At 34.1% G+C, this 26,695-nt stretch overlaps 1 protein-coding gene across 4 annotated transcripts in view; it reads left to right on the top strand.

The window, feature by feature from the left end:
• LOC145263848 (ectonucleoside triphosphate diphosphohydrolase 8-like) overlaps positions 1-26,695 on the top strand; it is a 379,759-nt gene that overhangs the window by 331,403 nt on the left and 21,661 nt on the right. For all 4 annotated transcript variants that reach the window (XM_080120925.1, XM_080120926.1, XM_080120928.1 and 1 more), the window contains one exon: positions 11,437-11,785. In XM_080120925.1, the coding sequence (XP_079977051.1) occupies positions 11,437-11,785 (349 nt within the window). The remainder of the gene's footprint in view (positions 1-11,436; positions 11,786-26,695) is intronic.

The following is a 26,695-nucleotide window of genomic DNA, read 5'->3' as shown; positions in this document are numbered from 1 at the left end:
AGATCCAGCAACAAACAAGAGCAAGATAGCCAGCAACAAATTAAACTGCAGACCAGCTTAATGCGGGTACTGGTCTTCCGCTTTATGTTTTTTTTTTAATCAGAGATTTGCTTCTCCTAGAAAGGTTGCCTTCACCACGACTTACGGGAGCCCTTTCTACCCCAATACACATATACACACACACACACAAATATACACGGTGCTAGTTGGCCGTTGACCCAGAAAAAGAGTTCATTCGCCCTTTGGAAGGTCTTGTTTTTAATCCTTCAGGGAGACTAGCCGCCCTCCTCACCAAACAAGTCTGGTGTGGGAACCAGTTTAGTCGCCGATGACCCGACCATGAGGCAGGTAGTACTGGGTTACATGGTACCAGTAGCATATGACATGACCTGACACATATATATATATATATATATATATATATATATATATATATATATATATATATATATATATATATATATAGGGGGATCGTTCCAAAACTAAAACCTCTTATTTCCACTCAAAAAAGTTGAAGAGCTACGAAGACTGGTGTAATACAATATTAACACTATTTCTATATAGTCTCCATCATTCAAAATGTACTTTTGCTAGCGATGGTTGTGCGTGAGCGTCTGGGGCGTACTTTGTCATACGAGGGTCGTTTCAAAAATAACGTCTACTATTTTTAACTCAAATAGTTAAAGAGCTATGAAGCCTGGATTGGTTCCATTAAAATGAGCAACCTTTTATGCCCCAGAATACATTTTTCTACATAGTCCCCATCATTCTCAATGCACTTTTACCAGGAATTCAATGACGCATCTCTGCTTTTGAAGCACTCCATGACAAGGGTAACTTCGTTAGAGTCTCATATCCTCAATATCTGCAACAGGGATTTGAGATTTTCAGGTTATAAATAAAAATACAATTTGCAATCCCCTCTGATCCATTTAGGCGAAATAAAAGAATAGGAGGGATTAATTTTGGAACGCCTCACGTATATATATATATATATATATATATATATATATATATATATATATATTCTATCTATATATATAAAAGCAAGAATGTGTGTATGTATGTTTTTTTATGTATGTATGTATGTGTGTTTGTATGTCTCACAAAAACTTTCGTCACGGGTCACGGATTTTCACAAGATTGGTATCATTTTAAACTTCCAACCTTCGCCCGACAAATATCGAAAAATTGGCCAAAGACATTAATTCTTTCACCCTCTAAAATCGTCAGTTTTCTACAGGGAGTGGTCAGCAAAAACCGTCCTCTCATGACAAGTTCGTTTCTACATATGCGTCATACGACGTCGGAACATGATTTACTTCAAATATTAAAAAAACCGACACCATTTCGTCGACGTCGTCTTAGCTCAGTTGCTTAGAGCGCGGCCTCATTATCTTAAGGTTTTGGGTTCGAATCGTGGTGTGAGATGTCTTTTTTTTTTCGATTTTTTTAAATTATAATATTGAAACAGGGTTATCTAAGCCATTTTTCACGTGTTTTGGGAGGGGTTATTTTTCAGATTTTTTAACTAAGTTTTAATGTTCGTTTTTCTGTTTCGCGTTTCCCCACCCCCATTTTTACATTTAACATCGTTTGTTTGCCTTACGTTAGTTTTTTTGTGTTTTTTTTCGATATATTTACTTCGCTTATTCTTATCTTTTGATTAACACCTCCACACCCCCGCCCGGCACACACACCTCGAAACACCCGGGCAACGCCGGGTACCCCCGGGGTTATTTAAGCCATTTTTCACGTGTTTTTTTGGGAGGTGGGTATTCCTCAGATTTTTTAAAGTAGTTTTAACGTTCTTTTTTCTGTTTCTTTTTCGCGTTTTCTTTTTTTTTTTTTTTTTTTTCCCCATTTTTACATTCGTTTGCGTTACGTTAGTTTTGTGTGTGTGTGTGTGTGTGTGTGTGTGTGTGTTTTTCGATTTTTTTAAGTTTTAAAATATTCACTTCGCTTATTCTTATGTTTTGATTAACACCCCGCCCGAGCACACACACCTCTAAACACCCGGGCAACGCAGGGTACCCCCCGCTAGTATATATATATATAAAAGCGAAAATGTGTGTGTGTGTGTGTGTGTGTGTGTGTCTCGCAAAAACTTTCGACACGGGCCACGGATTTTCGCCAGATAAGTATCATTTTAACGCTCGCGCCTTCGCCCGACAAATATAAAAAAATTGGCCAAAAACATTAATTCCTTCACCCTAAAATCATCAGTTTTGTATAGGGAGGGTGTAGCAAAAACCGTCCTTTCATGACAAGTTCGCCTCTACGCATGCGCAAATGACGTCGAAACATGATTTAGTTTAAATATTTAAAAAAACGACCCAATTTCGTCAACGTCGTCTTAGATCATTCGATTAGAGGTCGGCGTCATTATATAAAGGTTTAAAATTCGAATCGTGGTGTAAGATATTTTTTCGACTTTTTTTAATTTTAATATGGAAACAGGTTATTTAAGCCATTTTTTCTGTTTTTTGTTTTTATTTTTCAGATTTTTTAAAGACGTTTTAACATTCGTTTTTCTGAGGGTTTTTTTCCATCACATTCGCGTTTTTTTTTTGTTTTTGTTTTTCCGATTTTAAGAAATTTTAACATCGTTCATTTGCCTTCTGTTAGGTTTTTTTTTTGTTTTGTTTTTTTCGATTTTTTTTAAGTTTTAACATTTTTTTATATATAATATTAAACAAATAAAAAATATTTAATAATTCATTATTTAATATTTAAAAATATTTACTCCGCTTATTCTTATGTTTTGATTACCCCCTCCCCCCGCCCGAGCACACACACCTCTAAACACCCGAGCAACGCGCCGGGTACCCCCCCCCCGCTGGTATATATATATATATATATATATATATATATATATATATATATATATATATATATATATATATATAAATCCAGGTTAAGAATATCCAAAGAAAAAAAACAAAAAAATTACCGAAGTTTATATAAGAGTGCTCGGTAGTAAATAAAGAAAAATATATTTTTTACTAAGGGAGCATCCGGCTTTGCCCGGTCGTAAAATACGCTTAAATATGATATTTTTATTTGTCCAAATTTCTTATATATTTCTGTAGAGTCCCGAGAAGTAAAAAAGAAAATATTTGGGTGCCATCAGCTAGAATCGAAATCTTTAAAGCTGGTGGCGTTACCACTGTACCGACGTGACACGCATATGAACTGATTAAAAATTAAAATTTAAAAATAAACTAAAATTATTGTACAAAATGTATAACGATTTTTTTTTAATTTAACCCATTCAACTATTTTAATCGGCTAAAGACGGTCTGAAAAAAATCCAATCATTTGGTGCCCCTGGCGCCAATCTGCAACTTATTGTTTCGGAGGAGATAGTTTGGTAGTATGAAGACAGCCATATAGCTTTTTATATATTAGATTTGCCTAGCAGGGGGCGCCCGGCTTTGCCCGGTCGTAAAATACGCTTAAATATGATATTTTAATGCCCAGATTTCGTATATCTATCTATACTCTTATAAATTCGTTTTTCTTTTTAATTTTTTATTTTATGTATTGATATTCATATCAAAACACCTTTCTTCCTATTTATTTAAAAAGAAAATACAACTTTGTTCTATATGGATCGTGGAATTGCATTCATCTGCAAAAGATCTAGCTAATTCGCATATTCTTTTAAGCATTCATTTTAATTAATTCCGTTTTAGCTTTTTCGGTTTTCTTATGAGATGATCATCTTTAGTTAATTATTACGTGTAATTATATTCATGCAGATATTCTACATGATTTATACTTGCGTAATATTTGCGTAAAAAGGTTATAGCAAACACAAACCTCTTTCTATATACACAAGGTGACCCCAAAAAACGGGCCCCAATTCTAATTAGGCCCTGTTTCTTAGTGTTTTGTCCGAATGAAATGAAACTTTGGTCATAACTAGTTTATTATATTCTAAACATCACATCAAAACACTAGGGTCTTTGACCTTTTTTTCTCCGTTCTACAGCATATGTTCTAGATGGCCTCCATTTAGCTCCGTGCATTTCTTGAGGCGCAGCACGAAATTGTCCATGACGTTCTTACAGACCGAATTAGTAATGGCTCTCATCTCCTCCCTGATGGCTTCTTTGAGTTCCGTGATGGTTCTGGGTTTCCCTGCGCAGACTCTGTCCTTAAGATAGCCCCAAAGAAAAAAATCTGGGGGCCTTAGGTCAGGGCTATGGGGTGCCTACTCAAAATCAGTCTTGAGACTGATCACTCGGGACATGTTTGAGGTGTGAAAACTTGCTCCGTCCTGCTGGAACCAGAACTTGCTCATGAGCGACAGGTAGATGGTCTGGAGCTCACTCTTGAAGGTTTTGAGGACCTCCACATACTGCTCCTTGGTGACTGTCACTGCTGCGCCAGATTCTTCGATGAAGATTGGTCCGATGATGCCTCTGGCCGAGATTGCACCCCACACCGTGCACTTAGGAGAGTGCAGGGGCTGGGTGGCTACCTCATTGGGTCTGGAGGACCCGCAGAAGACATTTATCTTGGAGTTAGCCTTTCCATCAAGATGGAAGTGGGCTTCATCTGAGGTCCAAAGGAGGTTAAGGAAACTTGGTGTCTCCTCGATCTTCTCGAGCATCTTGACTGCCATAGCCCTCCTCTGCTTCTTGTAAGGGTTTGCAGCGTCTGTATTCTGTATGGGTAAGCCCTGATATCGTTCACGGGACATACTGAGAGACTGACTTCGCTTATGCACAGAGCGTTTAGGACTCTGCTGGAGAGACTCTCTCACTCTTTCAACCAGCTCGGCTATTCGCTTCTTGGGGCGTCCCAAGAGGCTTGGACGGTTCTCTCTGGCAGCGTTGAGGTTCTCCACGGTCCCATACTTCTCGAAATGGTCCACCCAGTTCTGAATTCTGCTTTTGGATGGAGCCTTTTCACATTCGAACTGACGCATGAAACTGTCCTGGGTTTTCTTAAACGAGCCTGTCTTGTAGTAAAATTTAACACAGTGTATTCTTTGTCCCAGCTCCCACTGGAGTCTTGGTGTGTGTCGTTGATTCTGCCATGTCCTGTAAAATAAGGGCAATCGGTGAATAAATAATGGAGATATCACATTGTGTACACGGGGCTTGCTTTTTTTTTGGGGGGGGGTCACCCTGTATTATGCATACGTGTATATATATATATATATATATATATATATATATATATATATATATATATATATATATATATACATATATGTTTAAAAAATTTGCCTACCAAACTCATCTGTCAGTTTTGGGTCTACAGGCATTAAACTTAATATATAGGGTATTCGAACCCATGCAAAACTTTATATTTGAGTTTTAGTCGGGGAAAATCGGTACAAAAATGTAAAAATTAAAAAAATGGAGTTTGCCAGGTGAAGGTCAAACGACGGCGTTACGAATATGCATGCGTAATGTAATAGCTATTTTTTTCATGTTTTAAGTTTTAGCCTTGCAGCAAACGTGTCTTCATAGCTCAGGTATTGACGTCAAAGGAAAAGGTAAATTGTAAGCTAAACGTTTTGGTTTCGATTCCCGGTGGTGGCGCACGAGGCATTTTTTTTTTTAAACTTTTGAAACCATTACTATATTTTGGGTCCAATATAATATAATTCGAAATCCGCACAAACCAAAATATCATATTTAACCGTATTTAACGACCGAGCAAAGTCGGGCGGCCTGCTAGTATTTTTATAGAGTCATGATTTCAAAAGTAAAAAAAAAAAAAAGTATTTTGGTGCCAACAGCTAGTATCGAAATCGAAAGCAAAACAGTAGCATACAAAGCTGGTGACGTTACCACTGTACCAACATAACACGCATATGAACTGATTAAAAATTAAAAATAAACTAAGATGGATGTACAAAATGTATATATTTTCAATTTTGACCTATTTTTGACCTCTTAAAAACTATTTTAGCCGGCTAAAGACTCATAAAAGAATGCCCCGTAAAAAATTCAATCATTTGAGGCCCATAGCGCCACTCTACGACTTTTAGTTTCGGAGGTGATAGAGTTTGAAAATACGAAGACAGCCGGACGAAGAGACAGACAGACATATCGCCTTTTATATTAGATTTATGTTTGCATAAACATTTTAATATTGCTACACGATCATGACAAGGTTTCGGTCAATTGCTTATAAATACCTAAAGATATATCATGTCATTTTTTCTTTGTTTTGTTGAGGACTTGACTTTCTTAAATGCCAAATCGCCTGATGTGATCTTTAATAATTTGTAACTAATTGACCGACACATTATCATGATTATGGTGTAGCGTTATTAAAATATTTAGGTAACATGAATAAAAAGTATATATATATATATATATATATATATATATATATATATATATATATATATATATATATATATATATATCATTTTATGTACGTACATAAAATTTCATGTAAATATTTTCAGTATTTACTTCGACGATGCTCAATGTGTAAGTGGAGCAAGGTAGTAAGTTTTGAAAATATATATATGGCACTTAAGCTGCAAATTTACAGCGTTAAATCCTCGTGAGGATTCGTCAGGCTATTGCATGGAATGATGTTGTTCTGTGTGTGTGTTTTTTATATCCACGTGGTACTGGGTTTGCTAGTCAACCAATCAGATTCCTAGTTATTCATATACCCTTTATTGACGCCAATAAGAGCGCACGGTCCTATTATTTGTTGTTTTAGCGATGATTTTTGTTCATTCTTTTGTGATCGGAAGTTTATTTATATTTTATGTTATACTAAAGTATTTGTTTGTGTATTTGTTTATTTATTAATTATTATTATAATTATGATTATCATTTTTGTTATTGTTGTTGTTAGTAGTAGTAGTAGTAGTAGTAGTAGTAGTAGTAGTAGTAGTAGTAGTAGTAGTAGTAGTAGTAGTAGTAGTAGTAGTAGTTTATCATTTGTCCCCGTTATTCTAAGCTAAAGTTTATTTAGTGCATACATACTTTTGCTATTTTACTCATGCAGCGTAATAAGTTTTGGGGGTTCTTAAAGTTTAGAATAGCTAATTTCTCATTCAGACATAGTCTACATAGGTTATCTAAGACTCTACATGTGCTGCCTTGCCGTACTATTTTCCACTCTATTATGCGCGATCATCCACTTTTTTTTTTAGTTCCCAGTACTGGTTCGCTAATGCTGTTTTAATTCGGCGTTTTTCGTATTTGAATGTACTTCTGTGACCGTACTATCTACTTTTAAAATCCAGGGGGTGGAGGGGCCTTACATATGAATGACATGCCTTTATTAAACTGGATTCAATTGCATGAGTGAAATAGCAAACGTATGTATGCAAAAAAAAAAAAACAAAGTTTTCCTTAGGATAACGATAATAAAATGATGAACTACTAATAATTACAACAACTAGCGGCCATGTGGAAATTCCACAGCGGACTCATTCATATGTAATCTATTGATGTTAGAATTCTGTAGATGTTCAGCGTAAATGAAGACGCTCTGATATTATTGTAGTTCTTTTGTTAAACCGCAAAAGTATTTATCTAAGATAACAGGGACACCTGTTGTAGCACGGTCGTAAAGTACGCTTAATATGATATTTTAATTCTTGCAGATTTCGTATATATTATTATAGAGTTAATGTTCTATCGATTTTTATATATTATTATAGAGTTAATGTTCTATCGATTTTTATATATTATTATAGAGTTAATGTTCTATCGATTTTTATATATTATTATAGAATTAATGTTCTATCGATTTTTATATATTATTATAGAGTTAATGTTCTATCGATTTTTATATATTATTATAGAGTTAATGTTCTATCGATTTTTATATATTATTATAGAATTAATGTTCTATCGATTTTTATATATTATTATAGAATTAATGTTCTATCGATTTTTATATATTATTATAGAGTTAATGTTCTATCGATTTTTATATATTATTATAGAGTTAATGTTCTATCGATTTTTATATATTATTATAGAGTTAATGTTCTATCGATTTTTATATATTATTATAGAATTAATGTTCTATCGATTTTTATATATTATAAAATTGCGAGTTCAAAATAAATAAAAATATATCTATATGACTTGGGTTCATTAGCTTGAATTAAAATTGAAACTAAAACTTATGCAATATATATATATATATATATATATATATATATATATATATATATAACTTCAGTTCCTTCAACTATAATCGAAACCGAAACTTATGAAAAATTATTTATAAAAAAAATAAATGACTTGAGTTCCATCAGTTATAATCGAAACTGAATCCAAAACTTATGAAGAATTCTTGGTAATTTTTTTTATTACTAGAAATGGAAGTCCATAACAATTAAACAACTCGGATGTAAGCGTAACACAGAAAATAACACACGCTATCGTATTAATATATAGATAAGAAAAATGATAATTATGATAATTAATAAATAAATTGATAATATAAAATGTAAATAAGTATCCAAATTAGAACAAAATCATCTCCGATCGCAACGAAATGAAAAAAAAATCCTCGCTAAAACAAAACATAAACAGGTGCGCGCGATCAGTGGGTACAATAAACGGGTGTGTAAATAACTAAGAATCTAATTGTCTGACTAACAAACTCAGTACCACTTGAGTATATAAAAACACGACGCTACATTAATTCCGTGCAATTAGAAAAAGTAAGTCTGACCTTCGAGCTAAGATTAGAGCGTAGTATCTGTTCTGATGTTACACTTAAGTTAATATGTCCTTAGTAAATGAAGGGGGAAACATTTCTATACTAAGGCAATTTTATGTTTGCCTATTTCCGGAGTGCCCCTTTTTGGGAAGCTGATGTCACATATTGCTCTCGTGAGGAAGCAATTAAATAGCAATAGCCTGACGAATCCTCACGAGGACGAAAGCGAAAAATTCCGTATAGCTTTATTACTTAATATATTTTATAAAATTTACAATCTCTCTCTCTCTCTCTCTCTCTCTCTCTCTATATATATATATATATATATATATATATATATATATAATCAGTGTAGTGTTTTCCGTGTTAGAAGCAATGATTGAATTTGAATAAGTTGAAATACGTATGAAATACGTTTGAAAGTCGAATTCAACGCAACGTTTTGAAAACAAAAAAATACCTGTAATACTTTTTTTCATAATATAGCATTGAATTCGGCTTTCAAGCGTATTTCATAAGTATTTCAATTTAATATGTCTGTGTGTGTTTTAGCAGCAAGTCCTTAAAATATGTATATTTTGACAGCAAGTCGTTATGAGGCCTGTTTGATTAAATACGACAGTTTTATTTCTTCTTTAGTTTTCTGTTTATTTTCTCGATCTGGCGAGCATTTTTTTCTTGTTTCAGTTGGTAAGCTGTGTATTAGGTTTTTGTCAGTCATAGATATGATATATAACTTAATTTTATGCACGTAGAAAATATTTAAATAAATATTTTAAAATAATAAATTATTTAAATAAATATTTACAAATAATAAATTATTTATATATATATATATATATATATATATATATAGAGAGAGAGAGAGAGAGATTGTGTGTGTGTGTGTGTGTGTGTGTGTGTGTGTGTGTGTGTGTGTGTGCGTATTTAAAACTAATGAACAGATTATTATGAATATATTCGATGGGCACATTATTATTATTATTATTATTATTATTATTATTATTATTATTATTATTATTATTATTATTATTATTATTATTATTATTTACTCCTTGGGAGTAGTTACACAAGCCACCATCAAAGATTTCTCTTTAAGAAAAAACTTGTGGTGTTCTCTGAAGTCTGAGTGACAACAAGTATTCCAAATTTCAGTACGCTCCGCCACTTTCAATAACCTTTGCAGATGAATTTGCGTTATCGCAACAACCGGCTACCATTGATTTCTCTGACCTCTACTGGAATTTCGGTGACAATAAGCCTCCCCAAGGTCCCTGTCTTGTTTGCACTGAACCAGCGGTGGTCTGGCTAGTGCTTTCACTCCTTGGTCTTTTCATCTTCCTTTATCCTCCTTTCTTATTTGGTGTGGTGCCAGTTAATGGGGACATGCACAAAAGGGGGGGGGGGCAAGGCCGCGGGGGGGGGAATTTTCGTTTAGATTTCAGCACATATAGGGAGTGAGGGATGTTGTTGCCAGTTGCTGTAGCTAGACAAGTATTTATTGCGAATGTTTTACAGAGAGGGGCCATAGATTGGAGCTCAGTCGAATGCTTACCATAAAAGTAACGATAGAGCCGAGATAGACTCGCAACGCCTTTTCTGTGAGGAAACAGAGCGGGGAGGCCCACTAAATTTGGAAAAGATCCAGCATCGAGTCGTTTAGTTCATAAATGACATCACCAAAATTATAGAGGCATGTTTAGTCGGCTACGGATTTTTATCCCGGGTCCCCCAAATCAACAGTGATTAGACCTTTCCTTTAATGATCCGGTCTCTGTTGATTTTTGCGGTGGGAGTAAAGTTCTGTGCAGTTCTAGACGGTCCACCATCCTAGGCTTTGCCTTCTCTCTTTGAGAAAAAGTTAGTTTATTGCTGATCGCCTGAGGCACCTTCACCGGGGAATGCCGATAGGGCTGCCCAGGCACTTTTTGCGGGTCAGAGTGCCACTCCTCGGGGGTGCTGACTTCTCAATCCCATTTTATGACCCTGGTGTCTAAGTTCTTGCAGTGGGAGAGAACTAAATACCCGTTTAGTTTTGGATGAAGATGAAGGTTGACGACCAAGCGCATCTTAAGCACCATCTTTATTTACTTCGTGCAGCTAATGGTACCCACATTTGCGTGTATTAAATGAGCTTTAAAAGTTTAATTAGCATGAATTAGAACAAAACAAATTTTGTCAAGATATCGCAACTGTCTTCCTCGTAATGAACTTTAGTGTTTGTTCGAAATAAGAACAAAAATCGAAAAATCGAATTTCAACTAAAAGCAATACTGTCTACTTAATTGTCATGTCGAAAATATTACTGCATTAATACATAAAACATTTACTTTCACGATCCAGCAATCCGCCATTATTATATGAAATCCCTTCACATCCTGCAGTTTCCCTCCACCCCCCTGCTATCATAAAAAATCATTTGTTTACTATTTAAGTAAAACTTATATTTTTTTTTTAATTTTTATCAATAATTAATTTTCTACTTTATCATTTTTCGCAATTTTTGAATATGTTACTAAGTTCGACGCGACAATTAAGTATATATAATATTGCTTTAAGATGAAATTCAATTTTTCGATTTTTATTTTTATTCCAATCAAGCACCTAAACTTTTTAATTTGTAAAATGACTTAATGCGAACCCTGTTTATCGCCAACAAAACTTCCCACAATAAGTGTACTAGCCCTGGAAATGATAACGTTCCCAGTAAGGTTCTGCTTCTTCGTTTGTAATGTTTTCCGTTTTCTTCTTTTTTCGTTTCAGCTATCGAACCTTTACATTTTATTTTTTATCTTCTACCTGTGCCTACAATCGGTGATCGGTTCACCCCGTATTACTCGCCTTCCTCCGGGTCTCCAGTATAGCGTCTTCCTCGACGGTGGATCGACCAGCACAAAACTGCGCATTTACAAATGGACGAAACCACACACGCGAGACGAGATACCGTTCCTCACGGAGATTATGACAAAACGATTCGAACCTGGTATAAGCGAATACTACGACAACATCACAGCCATCGGGGACTACATCGAGCCGATGGTGCTTACGGCCATCGAAAATGTGCCGGAAAGTTTTCACAAGCAGACGCCCATTTATTTTATGGCCACAGCAGGTAAATGTTGCGACGTTTCTGGTAATTTGACCTCAAAATAGGCTAAGGTGACCTACTGAAAAACGTAATCACCTTATATTTTTTTTATTTTATGTATTTAGAATACATAAAATATACAGGTTCCGGTGTTTATTTTTATTTCTCCCACCTTTCACTCTGACTCCCCCCTTTCTCTTTCTCTCTTTCTCTCTCTCTCTCTCTCTCTTTTCTTACTTTCTTTATCTCCCCTTCTGTTCCACCTTTCTCTCATTATTTTCTTCTTTTGTTCTATCCCTTTTTCTCTATCAACCCTTTTGCTCTCTTTCTCCCCCCTCTCTCTCTCTCTCTCTCTTCATGTGTGTGTACATATATATATATATATATATACACACACACACACACACACACACACACACATAGAAGTGATATACGTATATATATATGTATCAGTGATATATATATATATATATATATATATATATACATAGAAGTGATATACGTATATATATATACATAGAAGTGATATACGTATATATATATATGTATCAGTGATATATATATATATATATATATATATATATATATATATATATATATATATACGTATATCACTTCTATTATATAAAAGTTATTTTTTGTGTGTTGCTTTCTTTCCTCACAGTTTCTGAAACGGCTGAGTCTATCATTTGCAAATTTCTCACAAAGGAATTTTATATATCTGGCAGTGTTCTTAGATATGTTTCGTACAGAAATTAATCCGATAAGTATCGAAAATCGAAAAAAGTGCAATCTAAAAAAATTTTTCTTTTATAGATAAATAGAATCATTTTTACATGGTAATATTTTACGTTACGCCGATAAAGGGAAATAATCAATGTTGCCAATTTAGCAGTTTTCTCGCTAGATCTGGAGATTCCCTTTGCAATCTAGCGGGTAAAATTTGGATCTAGCGGCTACTGTTTTTATTTTATTATTTTTTTTTTTCTGGAAATTTTGAAAATATTTAGCACCCATAAACCCGCAATTTAAGATTATAAAAATAAAGAAAAGCACTTGAAAATACTTTAAAACATAAAATAAACTCATTCAGGTAAATAGAAAGTAACATTTATTGCCTTTCGTAACAATTATTTATTTTCTTCACCATTTGTGTGTGGAGGGATAACCATTCTTAAACCTTCTATAAAATCGTTTTTTTTTTTTTTTCCAATTACTTTTTATTGGACCACAGGTTGAGCCTCTATAAATTAAAATATGATCTAAGCACTCCTCTCAATTTAAAAGTATTTATCACTTGGTAAAAGTGTAGAAAGTTTTAAAGTCGAAAATTATTAAAAAAAAAAAAAAAAAAGCAACAGCAGCAAAAAACTAATACCGAACGCAGTAGAATTTTATTATCTACCGGCATGTAAACTTTTAACGTGCTAAAACTAAGAGTTTTCTAATTTCAAAATATGTTGTTCAAAGTGGTTTTTACACATTGAATTAAAAGAAATAAACAAATCGCCGCTTATCGCTTAACGGGTGAGGGGAGATTTAATTCCTGAAAAGTTGTAAACAAATGACTTATTCTACAACTAACCCTAAGTTCGAGTTACACTCCCAAATTTAGAGAGTGGTAGTCAGAGACTTTTTATACAATTTTTCAAGAATAAAGTCTTCAGCGGTGAAGCGATAAGCAATCAATTATTTGTTGTAAAGACAACTAAACACAATTTAAGTACGTATAAAAGATATCTGACTTTTACTGTGTTTGTTTTAGCAAATATTAAAGACTAAAACAAAGTTTTCAGATGTGGAAAAAAATCGACTTATAAAAGACCAGAATTTTACAGTGTTTGTATAAGGTATTTGTTGATTTTTGTTATTGTTTACAATTTCTAAACTGTTAACTATTCTACACTTTAACAAAGAGCCAAGATTCATGTTTTCACTTATTTTTACTAGCTTTTTCAACGTTAATTATTACATTTAATTGTCAGCGTGAACCAACTTTTTCAGACACAGCATATGCTAACATCTCAGCAAAGCTTATTGCATTTATTTTTTAGCAAACGTTAAAGACTAAAACAAAGTTTTTCAGATGATGAAAAAAAAATTTACTTGCCTTCCTACGATGGCAAAGTTAGACACAAGTTCAGAATTTAATGTAGTGACCCCCCCTCCGTTACCTCCCCCCCCCCTCAAAAAAAAGAGGCATTTGGGATTGGAGCAACGTTTTTTTTTAATCTTCAATCTTAAAGGATTTCTCTTTCATTGACCCAGAACATAAAAGCATTTTCTTTTTGCAATGGGAAATATTTTAAAACTAAACATTAATAAGAAGTGACTTTTCCAGGGCATTCATCATTATACCCAAATATTAATTGACGTGATATTATAAACAAACACAGACGGAATTTGGTGAGCGACCTTATCATTATTATCTGTTTATTTTTCATTTATTTATTTATTTATTTATTTTTGCGAATTAATCTACCGGGAAAATTATTCCTCGTAATATATAATCATCAATACAGGATAGATTCTATAATAATAGATACGCAATTTGCATAAATTAAAATATTATGTTTAAGCGCATTGTACGACAGAACAACGCCGGGGAGCCAGTTAGTATATTTATATGCATATGTACAGTGGGTGCAAAAAGTATCCGATACAAAGTAAAAAGTGTATATATTTTTATTACACGAAAACAAAAACAATAACAAAGTGCTATTCTAATGTATTTCTGTATAATAAATGCAAATCTCGTATCAGAGATTATATATAATTACGCATTCACTAGATATCTAAGGGTCAAAAACTATCTAGCACAAAGAAAAAAATAGTTTTAATTTTCCAAATATCTGTCATATGATAGCTCAAAGAGTTAAGCAAATCTAGATAACTCTTGACGGCGTATTATTTATTTTGCTCAATTTAGTCAATTTATACAATATCTAACACTGGAAACTTGCCTGAAAAGACAAGAAAATCAATTGGTCAGCTACAAATGGATGGTTCTGGGTATAGAAAATTTCAGCAATGTTGAATATCCCAATTCTGACCGTCGGTAGATGGAAATCCTACCAGTGCGCTTTAAATCTCCCACGTTCAGAGCGTCCTTCGAAAATTTCTAACCCTATGGCTTGACTTTTGGTCCGTGAAGTGAAGAAGGATCCACGAATAACTCGTTTTGAACTCCAGAAACATTAGAAGCATCTGGGACACGTGTATACAAGAATACAATAAGGAAACCAAGAAAAACTCCTTTTGTTAAAGCCGATTCATTTCAAGAATCGTCTGAAATTTGTCAAAGAACATTTGGAGAAATCTTCAATTGGTTGGTTGGTTGATTTTGTTTTACGGTATATCAACCCTTTCCAGGTTATCTAATGCCGAATCCGGTGATTTTGAAGAAATCTTTTTTAATAGAATATATTTGTTTTTTGCAAGTCGGTTTCTATTTAACCCATAGTTGGGACCCTAACAGGTACTACCACTCTGGGTCAAAGTGGACTTGGGAGCAATGGCAATTAAGAGGTGGCTCCACACTCCCCAAAGCCCGCAAGCTGGGGCCTTACCATTGGATATAGTTTTAAGTCATATCCAGGACGGAAATCTTAAAGTTTTGAAGATAAAATATTATAGTCAAACGAAACAAAAACTGAGTTTTTTTTTTTTTTTTGCCGAAATAGTGTAAGTAATGTCTGGAAACATAACAGAAGAACTCAGCGTTTGACCGAAAGAATACCATCCCTACAGTCAGGTTTGGAATTGGGAGTACAATGGTTTGAGGTTGTTTCTCTTCAGCCGGCCCTGGAAAACTTCACATAAAAAGGAAACTGAATCCTCAAATGTATATGGCTATACTTGACGATAATCTCTCGAAGTCTGCAGAGGATTTGTAACTTGCCTAATGGTTTGATATTCCAGCAAGACAAACATACGGCTGTTAACATAACGTGTGTATTTTCTACGTGAAATATACAAATGTTCCCCTTATATTTATATGCGGGATATATTTTCCTTACTCGTACTCTCTTATATATTATTCAAACACGGTAGTATTTGAATATATGGTTAAGTGGCAGTTTTAGTCATTTAGAACTGTTTTAAAGCTTCACCGCTCACTCATCTTTCGACCAAATTTCAAATAATTACAGTTTATAGATCATCTTCTCAGTTATATTGTGAAAAAAAACTTTCAATTTTCCTTCGGTAAAACAAAAGTTATTATAAATTTACTGATGTTCAATATCGTAAAAAAAAAACGTAAGGAGGTGAGTGGCGTTTTTTATGACTGGTTTCCATAGCAACCACGTCGGTTCAGTGACTACTGTTACTACCAATTCACTACTGTCGCGAAAAGAGAATTAACAAATGAAACAGAGAGAATAAAAGAATGCAAGGGAGATAATTGGGGGATTATACTGAAAGCAGACGACTGCTGTACATTTGTATTACATATGTTATGTTTGTAGGGGGCAAAAAATAAGACTGAAATTAAATAAATAACAAGTGAATTTAATGGAAGTCTGGAAACATCACGAATTACAAAAGAAAAATGCGAGCATGAAAAGTAATATGCTCAAGCTTAAACATGGAAAAGTAAAAAAAAACTAGTTGTTAAAATTGGAAAAGAAAAGGCCAAGATATTTAAGTAAAAAATATAATAAATTTCTAACTTAAAATATTGCAGCATTAAGAATTTTTTTATTCAATTTATAACATTATGCAATCCTTAATGCTGCAATCTTCGATATTTCCATTTTATGCATTTTTCCGTCAGAAGTTCCTTTCCTAATTTATTTTTCTTTTTTATTTGTAAAAATAAAGGAATTACAACATATACTTCCAAATATTTAAAGGCCACGTTTTAATACGTTGAAATGGGGAACTGTTTAAATAACAAGAATATGTGTTTTTCTTATTTGTATTTTCTAAAAAAAATCACTGAAGCAGTGTTGAAGTGTTTTAGTAAGAATGCATTTTCAAATATTAAAAACATTTTACAAAGCTAGTCAAGTCATTGCAAGACCAAATCGGAGTTTTTGTTGTCTTTGATATTTGTTGGTTCTAAATCTTTGAATTTACCACGGGATATTTTCCTCTTCCTTCTCCCATCTTCACCTTCTCTCCTGTCTTTCTATCTAACCAACTTATTTTATCATCCAAGTACCATTTATCATCAAAAGTCGGTGGGTAAAAATCGCTGTAAATGTTGACGCCCATCTGAATAATTTTCTTACTGTTGACCCACGAAACAATGACTATTACAAAAACATGTGCACATATTCTGGTGAATATATATATATATATATATATATATATATATATATATATATATATATATATATATATATATATATATAAGATTTATCATTTTTTTTATCAACATTCATCTAACACTCATTCAATTAGTCAATTATGACCGCTCCCTTCCGTTTCCGGTTTTTAACTTTCATGGCTGCTCAGATTTATTCCCTGTTTAATAAGATTTCATATATATATAAGCTTTGTCTTTGTACAAGGCAATGATGGGACGAGTCAATATTTTTCCCGATTCCGAGACAATTGCCGATTCTGCTCTCAATTCTCGATTCCAAGACACTTACCAATTCCAATTCTTTTAAAATCTCTAAATATTGAGCTATAGGGTTTATTTTTGTTTAGTTGTTGTTGTTTTCGGATTACCATAAAGTCCATGTAATGTGTAAATACACATACGCGCGCACACACACACACACACACACACACACACACACATATATATATATATATATATATATATATATTATGTCCTAAGATTATTCGTAGACATTTATGGTGACGACACTGCCATTCATGGCAACACTTTAAACGCAATAAACGACCAAATTCTCTCTGATTCTCTCTCCTCGGATCTTGAGCACGTTGTGCACTGTGGAAAGAGGTGGCTGGTTAATTTTAATGCATCTAAAACCAAGCTTCTATCTTTACATTATCAACGCTCTGATCACCGTCTGGCATCAATTGAAATGAATGCCTCTCGTTTTGGGGGGGCTCCATGTTTTGACAAGCTTTTGTGTTTAACATTTACTCCGGGTTTGAGATGGAACACGTACATCAAATCCGTTGCCAAGGCTGCTGGAAAAATGGTGAGATCCTTCTACCGTTCCAGTAGATATCTCACTGCTGATGCAATTCTCTACCTGTATAAAAGCAAAGTACGCCCAAGGATGGAGTACTGTTGCCACATCTGGGAAAAAACTGCTAGAAATACTTATCCTATCTTGTGAGAGTTGAATAGCTTCGTAGCATAGCGGAGGATGCCATTTTTTTTCTTTATTGCAATCTCTGTCCAACAGAAGAGGCGTTGCGAGCATGTCTCGTAGAAGATGTCCTTTTCTCTCCCCTGCAACCTCTTTCTCACAGAGGAGATGTTACGAGTTTCTCTTTGCTTTATCGTTATTTTCATAGCAAGTGCTCGTTTGAGCTTCAATCTATGCCCCCCCTTTGCCTGACTTTCACGAAAAATACTCGTCTTGCTGAAACCACTATCAATAATTTCCACCACTCTTCATTTGTGTCTAAATCTAAATGTAGATTCTATGAACAAAGATTTTTTCTTAGTACTGCACGCCTGCACTCTCTTCCATTTTCCTGCCTTCCAACTAAATACAATATGGTCATCTTCAAGTCCAACGTAAACAAATTATTGATGTGTCATCCCTTTAAGTAATCCAATTGACCAAATTTCCACTACTTACGATTACTACGATATTTTCCCATTGACTATCGAACACTCATTAACCCTTATTCTCGAGTGGCCCCAGGCCTTGATAACTGATGACTCCTTTGAAATATATATATACTAGCAGTTCAGCCCAGCTTTGCTCGGGCTCTATGTACTGTTCATAATTTTATGTGCATATATATATATATATATATATATATATATATATATATATATATATATTAAAAAGTGTGCACATGTACGGTAATGCCTTTCCATATAATAATCTCCCTTAACGAAAGAAAAGTTGGTAAAGACAGCAGAAGTCATTTTTTTTTTAATTTGACCCCAATTTTTACCCCTTAACATTTGTTTTGGGCTCAAATCAAATGAAAATGTGTGACTCATGTCCAAGTAACCTACATCTAAAATTTCAAGTGTTCAGACCCAAAATTGGGGGAGGAATTTGGTAGAGCCTTCAAAGATCAACTCTTTCAACTTTGACCTCTTGGCAGCCAAATTTTCGCCCAAGACCTGAATAAAAAGCTTTCTGTATGTCTGAATACGCTTTATGTAAAATTTCAAATGTTTAGACCCAAAATTGGCTGAATAGTTTGCTAGAGACTGCAAAGGTAAAATCGTTTGAACTTTGACTACTTTTCGGGCAAAAACCGATTAAAAACCTTGCCATATATTTGAATACACTTTATATAACATTTCAAATGTGTAGACCAAAAATTGGCTGAGTAATTTGGTAGAGACCGCAGAGGTCATTTTTTTTTTAAATTTAACGCCCTTAACATTTATTGTTTTGGGCTCAAATAAAATTATAAAGTTAGATCCATGTCCAAGTAACCTACATCTAAAATTTCAAGTGTTTAGACCCAAAGTTGGCGGAGGAGTTTGGTAAAGTTCTCAAAGGTCAAATCCTTGAATGTTGACCCCTTAACAGCAAAATTTCTGGCCGAAACCCGATTAAAAAGATTTTCCCTAATCTCAATATCCCTCATGTCAAATCTCGAGTCTGTAAACCGACAATTGACAAGAGTTATTTGATAGGGATAGATAGTTAGATATGTCAGAATCCTTGGGTGAATAAGAAAACAGATTTATTTATCGTGTGGTATGAAGTCTTACAATGTGGATTTATTCAACAAACTCAGACTCTGACTACAATATTCCACTCTATGCAAGGATTACCACGACACCTGAATACCATAATTTCATATCCTTTCTTTGTGCCTACTCTTATTTCACCTATTTTCTTTATATTTATATATAATTAATTTTAAAATATATTTTCTTTGTATGCACTAAATAACAACGTGATTTCGAATTAGATCTAATATTTGCTAATGACTTTTCCTCTGTGGAGATGAGCCTACATCGAAACCTCATGGGTTAAGGAAACAAATCTTAACTTTATTTAAACAATAAATTTTTGTTCTGAAAATTGACGTTTTTCTGAATTAAATTTAAACAAAAAAAATTATATATTTATATAATTTTTAAAACTCACTATGTTCGTCTCTCTGTCTCCATATTTTCAAACTCTATCTCCTCCGAAACTAAAAGTCGCAGAGCGGCTCTAGGGGCCTCAAATGATGGGATTTCTTTTATGGACTGTTCTTTTGATGGGTCTTTAGCCGATCCAAATGGTTTTTAAGAAGTCAAAAAGGGGTCAAAATTGAAAGAATCGTTATACATTTTGTGCATTCATCTTAGTTTATATGCGTGTCGAGTTGGTACAGTGGTAAAGTCGCCAATTTTGAATGCTACGGTTTTGCTTTCGGTTTCGATTCTAACTGATGGCACCCAAATACTTTTTTTTTTTTTTTACTTTTTAAATCACGACTCTATAATAATATATACGAAATCTGAACAAATTAAAATATCATATTTAAGCGTATTTTACGATCGGGAAAAGCCCCCCCCCCCCGCTAGTCGTTCGTATTTTTTAAATTTATTTTTTACAGTTTTTGTCTTTGCTATTAAACGCATTACCAAATGTATGAATGATAAAATTTTTATTCCTTTCATAAAACATAATATTGAATTCATTTCAATTCTTTACGAATTCATAATAAATGACAACAGAATGGTTTCATTCAACATAAAAAATAAATAGTATGTTTTTTTTTGTTTTTGTTTTTTACACAGGCATCACCACATTATCGAGGCCAAGAGGCCACTCGAGGATAAGGTTAAAGAGTGTACAGTAGAAATTGGACAATATAGTAATCAATTCGGTAAATTTGTTAACTTATATGGAACGGCTCATGAAGAACTTATTTACGTTACACTTGAAGACAATCATATTGTAGTCAGCCGGAAAGCGGGAAAACGGAAGACAATTCCACAGGCGTGCAGTTCTAAAAAGAAGCTTTGTTCATGGAATCTACGTTTAGGTTTAGGCACAGATAAAGAGTGGGGAGAATTAGTGATAGTGTTTTCAGCTAGACGAGTGTTTCTTGTGAAAGTTTGGCGAGGGGGGGGGACCATAGACTGAAGCTCAGTCGAACACTTTCCATGAAAATAACGATACATCAGAGACAAACTCGCAACATTTCTTCTGTGAGATAGAGGTTGCAGGGAAGAGAAAAGGACATCTCCTACGAGGCTACGAAGTCTATTTTGAACTCTATCAAGGCAGGACAAGTCCTTTTTAGCAGCTCCTGCCCAGATGTGGCAACAGTATTCCATCCTAGAATGTACCTGGCTCTTATATAGATAGAGAATCCCATCAGCAGTGAGATATCTACTGGATCGATAGAAAGATCCCACCATTTTTCCAGCGGCCTTGGCAACAGAGTTGATGTACGTGTTCCATTTAAGATCAGGAGTAATGGTCAAGCCCAGAAGCTTGTCAAAACTTGAGGCCTCCTAAAGACGAGAGCCATTCATTTCAATTGATGCCATATGGGGATCAGAGTGTTGATGATATAAAGAGAGAAGCTTGGTTTTAGATGCATTAAAAGTAACCAACCACTCCTTTCCCCATTGTACTACGTGCTCAAGATCAGAGGAGAGAGAATTGGAGAGAACTTGATCGTTTACTGTCTTAGATATGCTACCATAAATGGTAGTGTCATCAGCATAAATGTCTACAAATGATGTAAGGATGTGATTTGGAAGTGTTTTAAAAATCTTTAGCTTTATAAAATATTTAAATTTCAATGAATTATAATATATCTTGTTCAGAATTCGCAATATCTGCTAGCGAGGGGTACCCGGCGTTGCTCGGGTGGTTGGAGGTGTGTGTGGTTTTGGGTAAATCAAAACTCCAGGGGGAGGGGGTAAAATAAAAAAGTTTTGGTAGGTAAGTATGAGGATCGAACCCGAACCCTTGAGGCAAAGTTGGAAATTAAAGTGTGAAAAACAAAAACGTGCGACGTTAACCATTGCGCCACCGCGACATACTGAGTGAAACACGTTTGAATTTATTTAATTACTTAAATTGACAGGTGCACGTTTTAATGACGTAATGAGGTCAACTTTTGACTGCGGGGTAGCATTTTATTTAGTTCGGGAATGCTTCCCCCCCAAGACGTTGTGGGTAGGGGGAAACATTATAGGAAAAGGCCTACTCTACATGCGGCGAGCGAAAACTGTTGAATATTTATCTTACCGAAGTCGAGCAAATTAAATAGACAGGCGAGCTACGTTGTTAAATCTGAGATATTACGATTTACATGTGATATAAAAAGTTTTTAAAAGTTGTTAGGCGACCGACCGCTTCTCTGAAAAAAAGTCTTTCTTGGACATACACAAAAAGCGAACATACATTTTCGCTTATATATATATATATATATATATATATATATATATATATATATATATATATATATATATATATATATATATATATATAAGATTATCATTTATTTCTTATTCGAAGAATTCGTGAAAATCTTACCATTAGTTGATTTTTAGCAGATTTGTTAAACACGTGTATGAATTCACCTTAAACATGGCTACGGCATGCTATTTTATTACGCTATTTTACAAGGTCATTTTCGTACGCTGAAAACATTTTTAAATAATTACCAGTTTATGCTAGTCTTTTCATTTTGAATTATACAAATTTATGATGAAAATAGTAACTTTTATCAAAGTTACGTTATGTTTTATATGGGGATATTTCTGTGGTGCGCTTTCGAGATACCTAGTGAGCCAATCTGCTAATCCCATGATGATGATCATTGGATTCAAAATAATAATAATAACCTCAGCTTAAGAGGAATTCTCAACAAAAGAAAGATTGAAAACAACGAAAAACAAATGATTCAGCATTTGAAAATACTTATTGCGAACAAATTTATACGATGAATTCTCAAACCAGGAAAGATGGTTTCAGCATTTTAAAATATTTATTCCGACCAAATTTATAATGACTTCAGTTTATGAAGAATTCTCAAAGAAAAATTGAAGACAACGAAAAACAAATGATTTCAGCATTTAAAAATATTTATTCCGACCAAATTTATAATGACTTCAGTTTATGAAGAATTCTCAAAGAAAAATTGAAGACAACGAAAAACAAATGATTTCAGCATTTAAAAATATTTATTCCGACAAAATTTATAATGACTTCAGTTTATGAAGAATTCTCAAAGAAAAATTGAAGACAACGAAAAACAAATGATTTCAGCATTTAAAAATATTTTTTCCGAACAAATTTATAATTATCTCAGTCTAGTTCACATGTATCTGTAAACGCAAAAAATGTTCCTGGTGCATATCCCTTTTTTTTTTTTTTTTCATAAAACTGCCTTAGACTAGAAGATTTATCCTTCACGGAAAGATCATAGAACTAATGATTTCAGCATTTTTCAATAATTATTCATAAATATTTCATCGTTCTTTTGTGGATATGGTGGAAATAATAATTTTTATAACTGTTTATCATTGATACCTGGCGCGAAATTGAGGTTTTAAGGGTTGAATGATTCTAAATAAAAAATAGCCGATGACGTTAGAGAGAGGGAGAGAGATATATGATGGGAGAGAGCGAAAGAGAGAGATGAGAGGGATATAGAAGGAGAGTGAGATAGAGAAAGAGCGAGTTAGAGAGAGAGAGATATAGTAAGAGAGGAGATAGAGGAAATAGATAAAGAGATAGAGAGATAGATAAAGAGAGAGTGAGAGAGAGAAAGAAATAATTTTTTACATTCTTGATTTGCCTACCGTTCTACAAAACAAAAGAATTATAATTTCTCTAATTTACGAAACAAACTTAAGAAGTACATTTTATTAGCTACCGCGCTTAAATAACGCGCATAAATTATGTTAAATGTTTGCAGTTCACATACGCATACAAACACAAAACAAGGTTCCAGGTAAATTTCTCATTGGGGGAGGCACACGTACGTGCAAATATAAAAGAACAGTATTTACACAATAAGAAAAGAAAGAATGAATGTTTAATAATATTTTTAGTTAGCATCCTATTATATCTCCTCGGGTTAAGTCGAGGAACGGGTCCTGCTAGTGGAATAATAAATTTATTTGAAGGCAAATAAATATACAAACACGGTAATTGCGAAATTCTTGCTATAGCAGCATATCTTTCTAATTGATAGTTGAGCATTGAAGTACTGATTTTTCAGTATATGTAATTCATATAAATTAACAATGAATTTGAATCTATTTCACTGATTATTACTATGTCCTGCCAGGTACATCATTTATTGAGATAAATTTCACGATGAACACGGCTATTTTCCATTTGATACTCACATATGTTCATTACCAACCACGTTGCTGTGAACGTTCTACAGAAAGCGCGCGGGAAATGGTAGGAAATATAGAGATGTGGATTGGAATAACAGGCTGTTAGCTAGTCCTTTATCTAGACAGTGATCCCAGCCGAATAAATTTCTTCTTTTTTTTCTTCTTCTTCTTTTTCTTCTTTTTGCTGCTCTTTTTTTTTCTTTTTGTTCGTTTTCTTCTTCTTTTCCTTCTTCTTCTTCTTTGTATCATTATTATTAGTCGTAGTAGTGGTAGTAGTGGTATTCATTAGAAGTTTTCACACAGGCCATCAAATATTTCTCTTCGAAGACAACCTTTGGTGTTCTCTAGAGTTTGACAAGTGACAAATCTCTCCAGATTTCCAGTACTCTTCACCTCTATCGATAACATTTGCAGATGAATTTGCATTATCGCAACAGCCGCTTACTATTTATTTCTCGTTGGCAGCTACCATTGGTTTTTACTGGAATTTGGGTGACAATAAGCCTCCCCAAAGTCCCAGCCCTCTTTGCACTCATCCAGCGGAAGTTTGGCTAGTGCTTTCTCTTCTCAGTCTTTCCATCTTCTTCGACCCTCTTCAACTCTTTGGTATGGTACATGTTGATGAAAACTGACCCTTTTTTGTTTCGTTTGGGTTAATTTATGGTTTCAGTTTTCTTGGTTCCATGTGGTGTTTTTTTTGTGTTTTAATTCTGTAGCAGTTCCTGTATGTATGGCTTCCATCTGTGGCTTATGTTTATTAGTCACTGCATTCAAAGGTTTTTCTTTCTTAATATTTCAGCCGTTTTCATTATTGTTATCCGTTGTATCTTCTCAGCCATCCTTTTGATTCTAATTACTCCCATTCTTTTTTCGAAGTTTTTTTTGTATTGTTCCTAGTACTCCTACTATTATTGGTGTTATCTTAACTTTCTTCATCTTCCATATTCCTTTCAGCTCTCTAGCCGGTTCCGTGTATTTGCTCTGCTTCTCTGTGTCCTTGATCTTCATTCTGCTGTGGTCTGCTGGAACGGCAAAATCTACAGTTGGACAAGACTTCTTTCTTATTAACAATTATGACATATGGTCTTCTTGCTTGGATGGGTTTATCCGTTTGTATATGCATGTCCCATAAGACTTTGTGACTTTCATTTTCAAGTACTGTTGCCGGTTTGTGCTTGTACTATTTATCTGCGTGTTCAAGGTGTAGTTGTTTGCATAATTCCAAATGTACTGCTTTCTTCACTTGCTCGTGTCTGTTTGTATATTCTTTTTTTTTTTGCTAGTTTGCTGCATTCGCTTATTATGTGGTTTATTGTTTCGTCTCTTTGCCCACAGAATCTGCATTTACTGTTTTCTTGTGTCCTGTCTATCCTTGCTTTGATGTGGTTAGTTCTAATCGCGTTATCTTGTACGGCTGTTATTAGGGATTCAGTTTCTCTGTTTAGGTTTCCGTTTTATAGCCATTTCCAAGTGTTTACGTTAGTCTTGTCACTCTTATGAATCGCCCATGTAGCTGTTTCTCTTCCCATTTTTCTTTTTCGTCTTATCACTCGTCTTTTCTGTTTTTGTCTTGTGTGTTTTGTTTTGTTTTTCAGTGTCTCTTGCTGCATTATTACTTTTCTAATCCTTTTTTGTGTCATTTACAAACCAGTCCCCTTCCTCCACCTTTTTATTATTATTATTATTATTATTATTATTATTATTATTATTGTTGTTGTTGTTGTTGTTGTTGTTGTTGTTGTTGTTGTTGTTGTTGTTGTTTACTCACTAGGAGTAGTCACACACGCATAATAAAAGATTGCTATTTGAGAACAACTTGTGGTGTTCCCTGGAGTCTGAATGACAACAAGTTTCCCCAGACTGTCAGTACTCGCCACCTCTTTCGATAACATTTGCAAAAGAATTTACGTTATCACAACAGCTGCCTACTATTGATTTCTCGTTGGCGACGACCATTAGTTTTCATCGGAATTTGGGTGGCAAAAAGCCTCCCCAAGACATCAGTTATCTTTGCACTCAGCCAGCAGAGGTCTGGCTAGTGCTTTCTCTCCATCATCCTTAACCCTCATCATTATTTGGTGTTGTACCCTTTTATGGTGACATTCACAAAGAAGATGGGAGTATCTTACAATTATACTGTTTCAGTTTTCATGATTCCTTTATGTTTTACATTTGTGCCAATCTGTGTCTGTTGCTTATGTGTTTCAATCTCCGGTTTTCCTTAATATTTATGCAGTTTTCTTCATTGAAATCCGTTGTCTCTTCTCAGCCATACCTCTTATTCCAATCTCTCCCTTTTTTTTTCTCAATGTTTTTCGGTATTGTTCCTAGTGCTCCTACTATTAGAGGTGTCATCTTGACTTTCTTCATTTCCCAGATCCCTTGGAACTCTCTGACCAGTTCCGTGTATTTACTCCATTTCCTTAGTATCCTTGATCTTCAGTCTGTGGTCTTCTGGAACGGCAAAATCTACAGTCTGGCAGAACTTTTCCTTTTTG

This window comes from Euprymna scolopes, chromosome 39 (assembly GCF_053919585.1).
Source record: "Euprymna scolopes isolate OS-2025 chromosome 39, ASM5391958v1, whole genome shotgun sequence".
Lineage (NCBI taxonomy): Eukaryota > Metazoa > Mollusca > Cephalopoda > Sepiida > Sepiolidae > Euprymna > Euprymna scolopes.
Note: the sequence above shows the minus strand (reverse complement) of the source record. Positions and strands in the feature narration are given on the sequence as shown.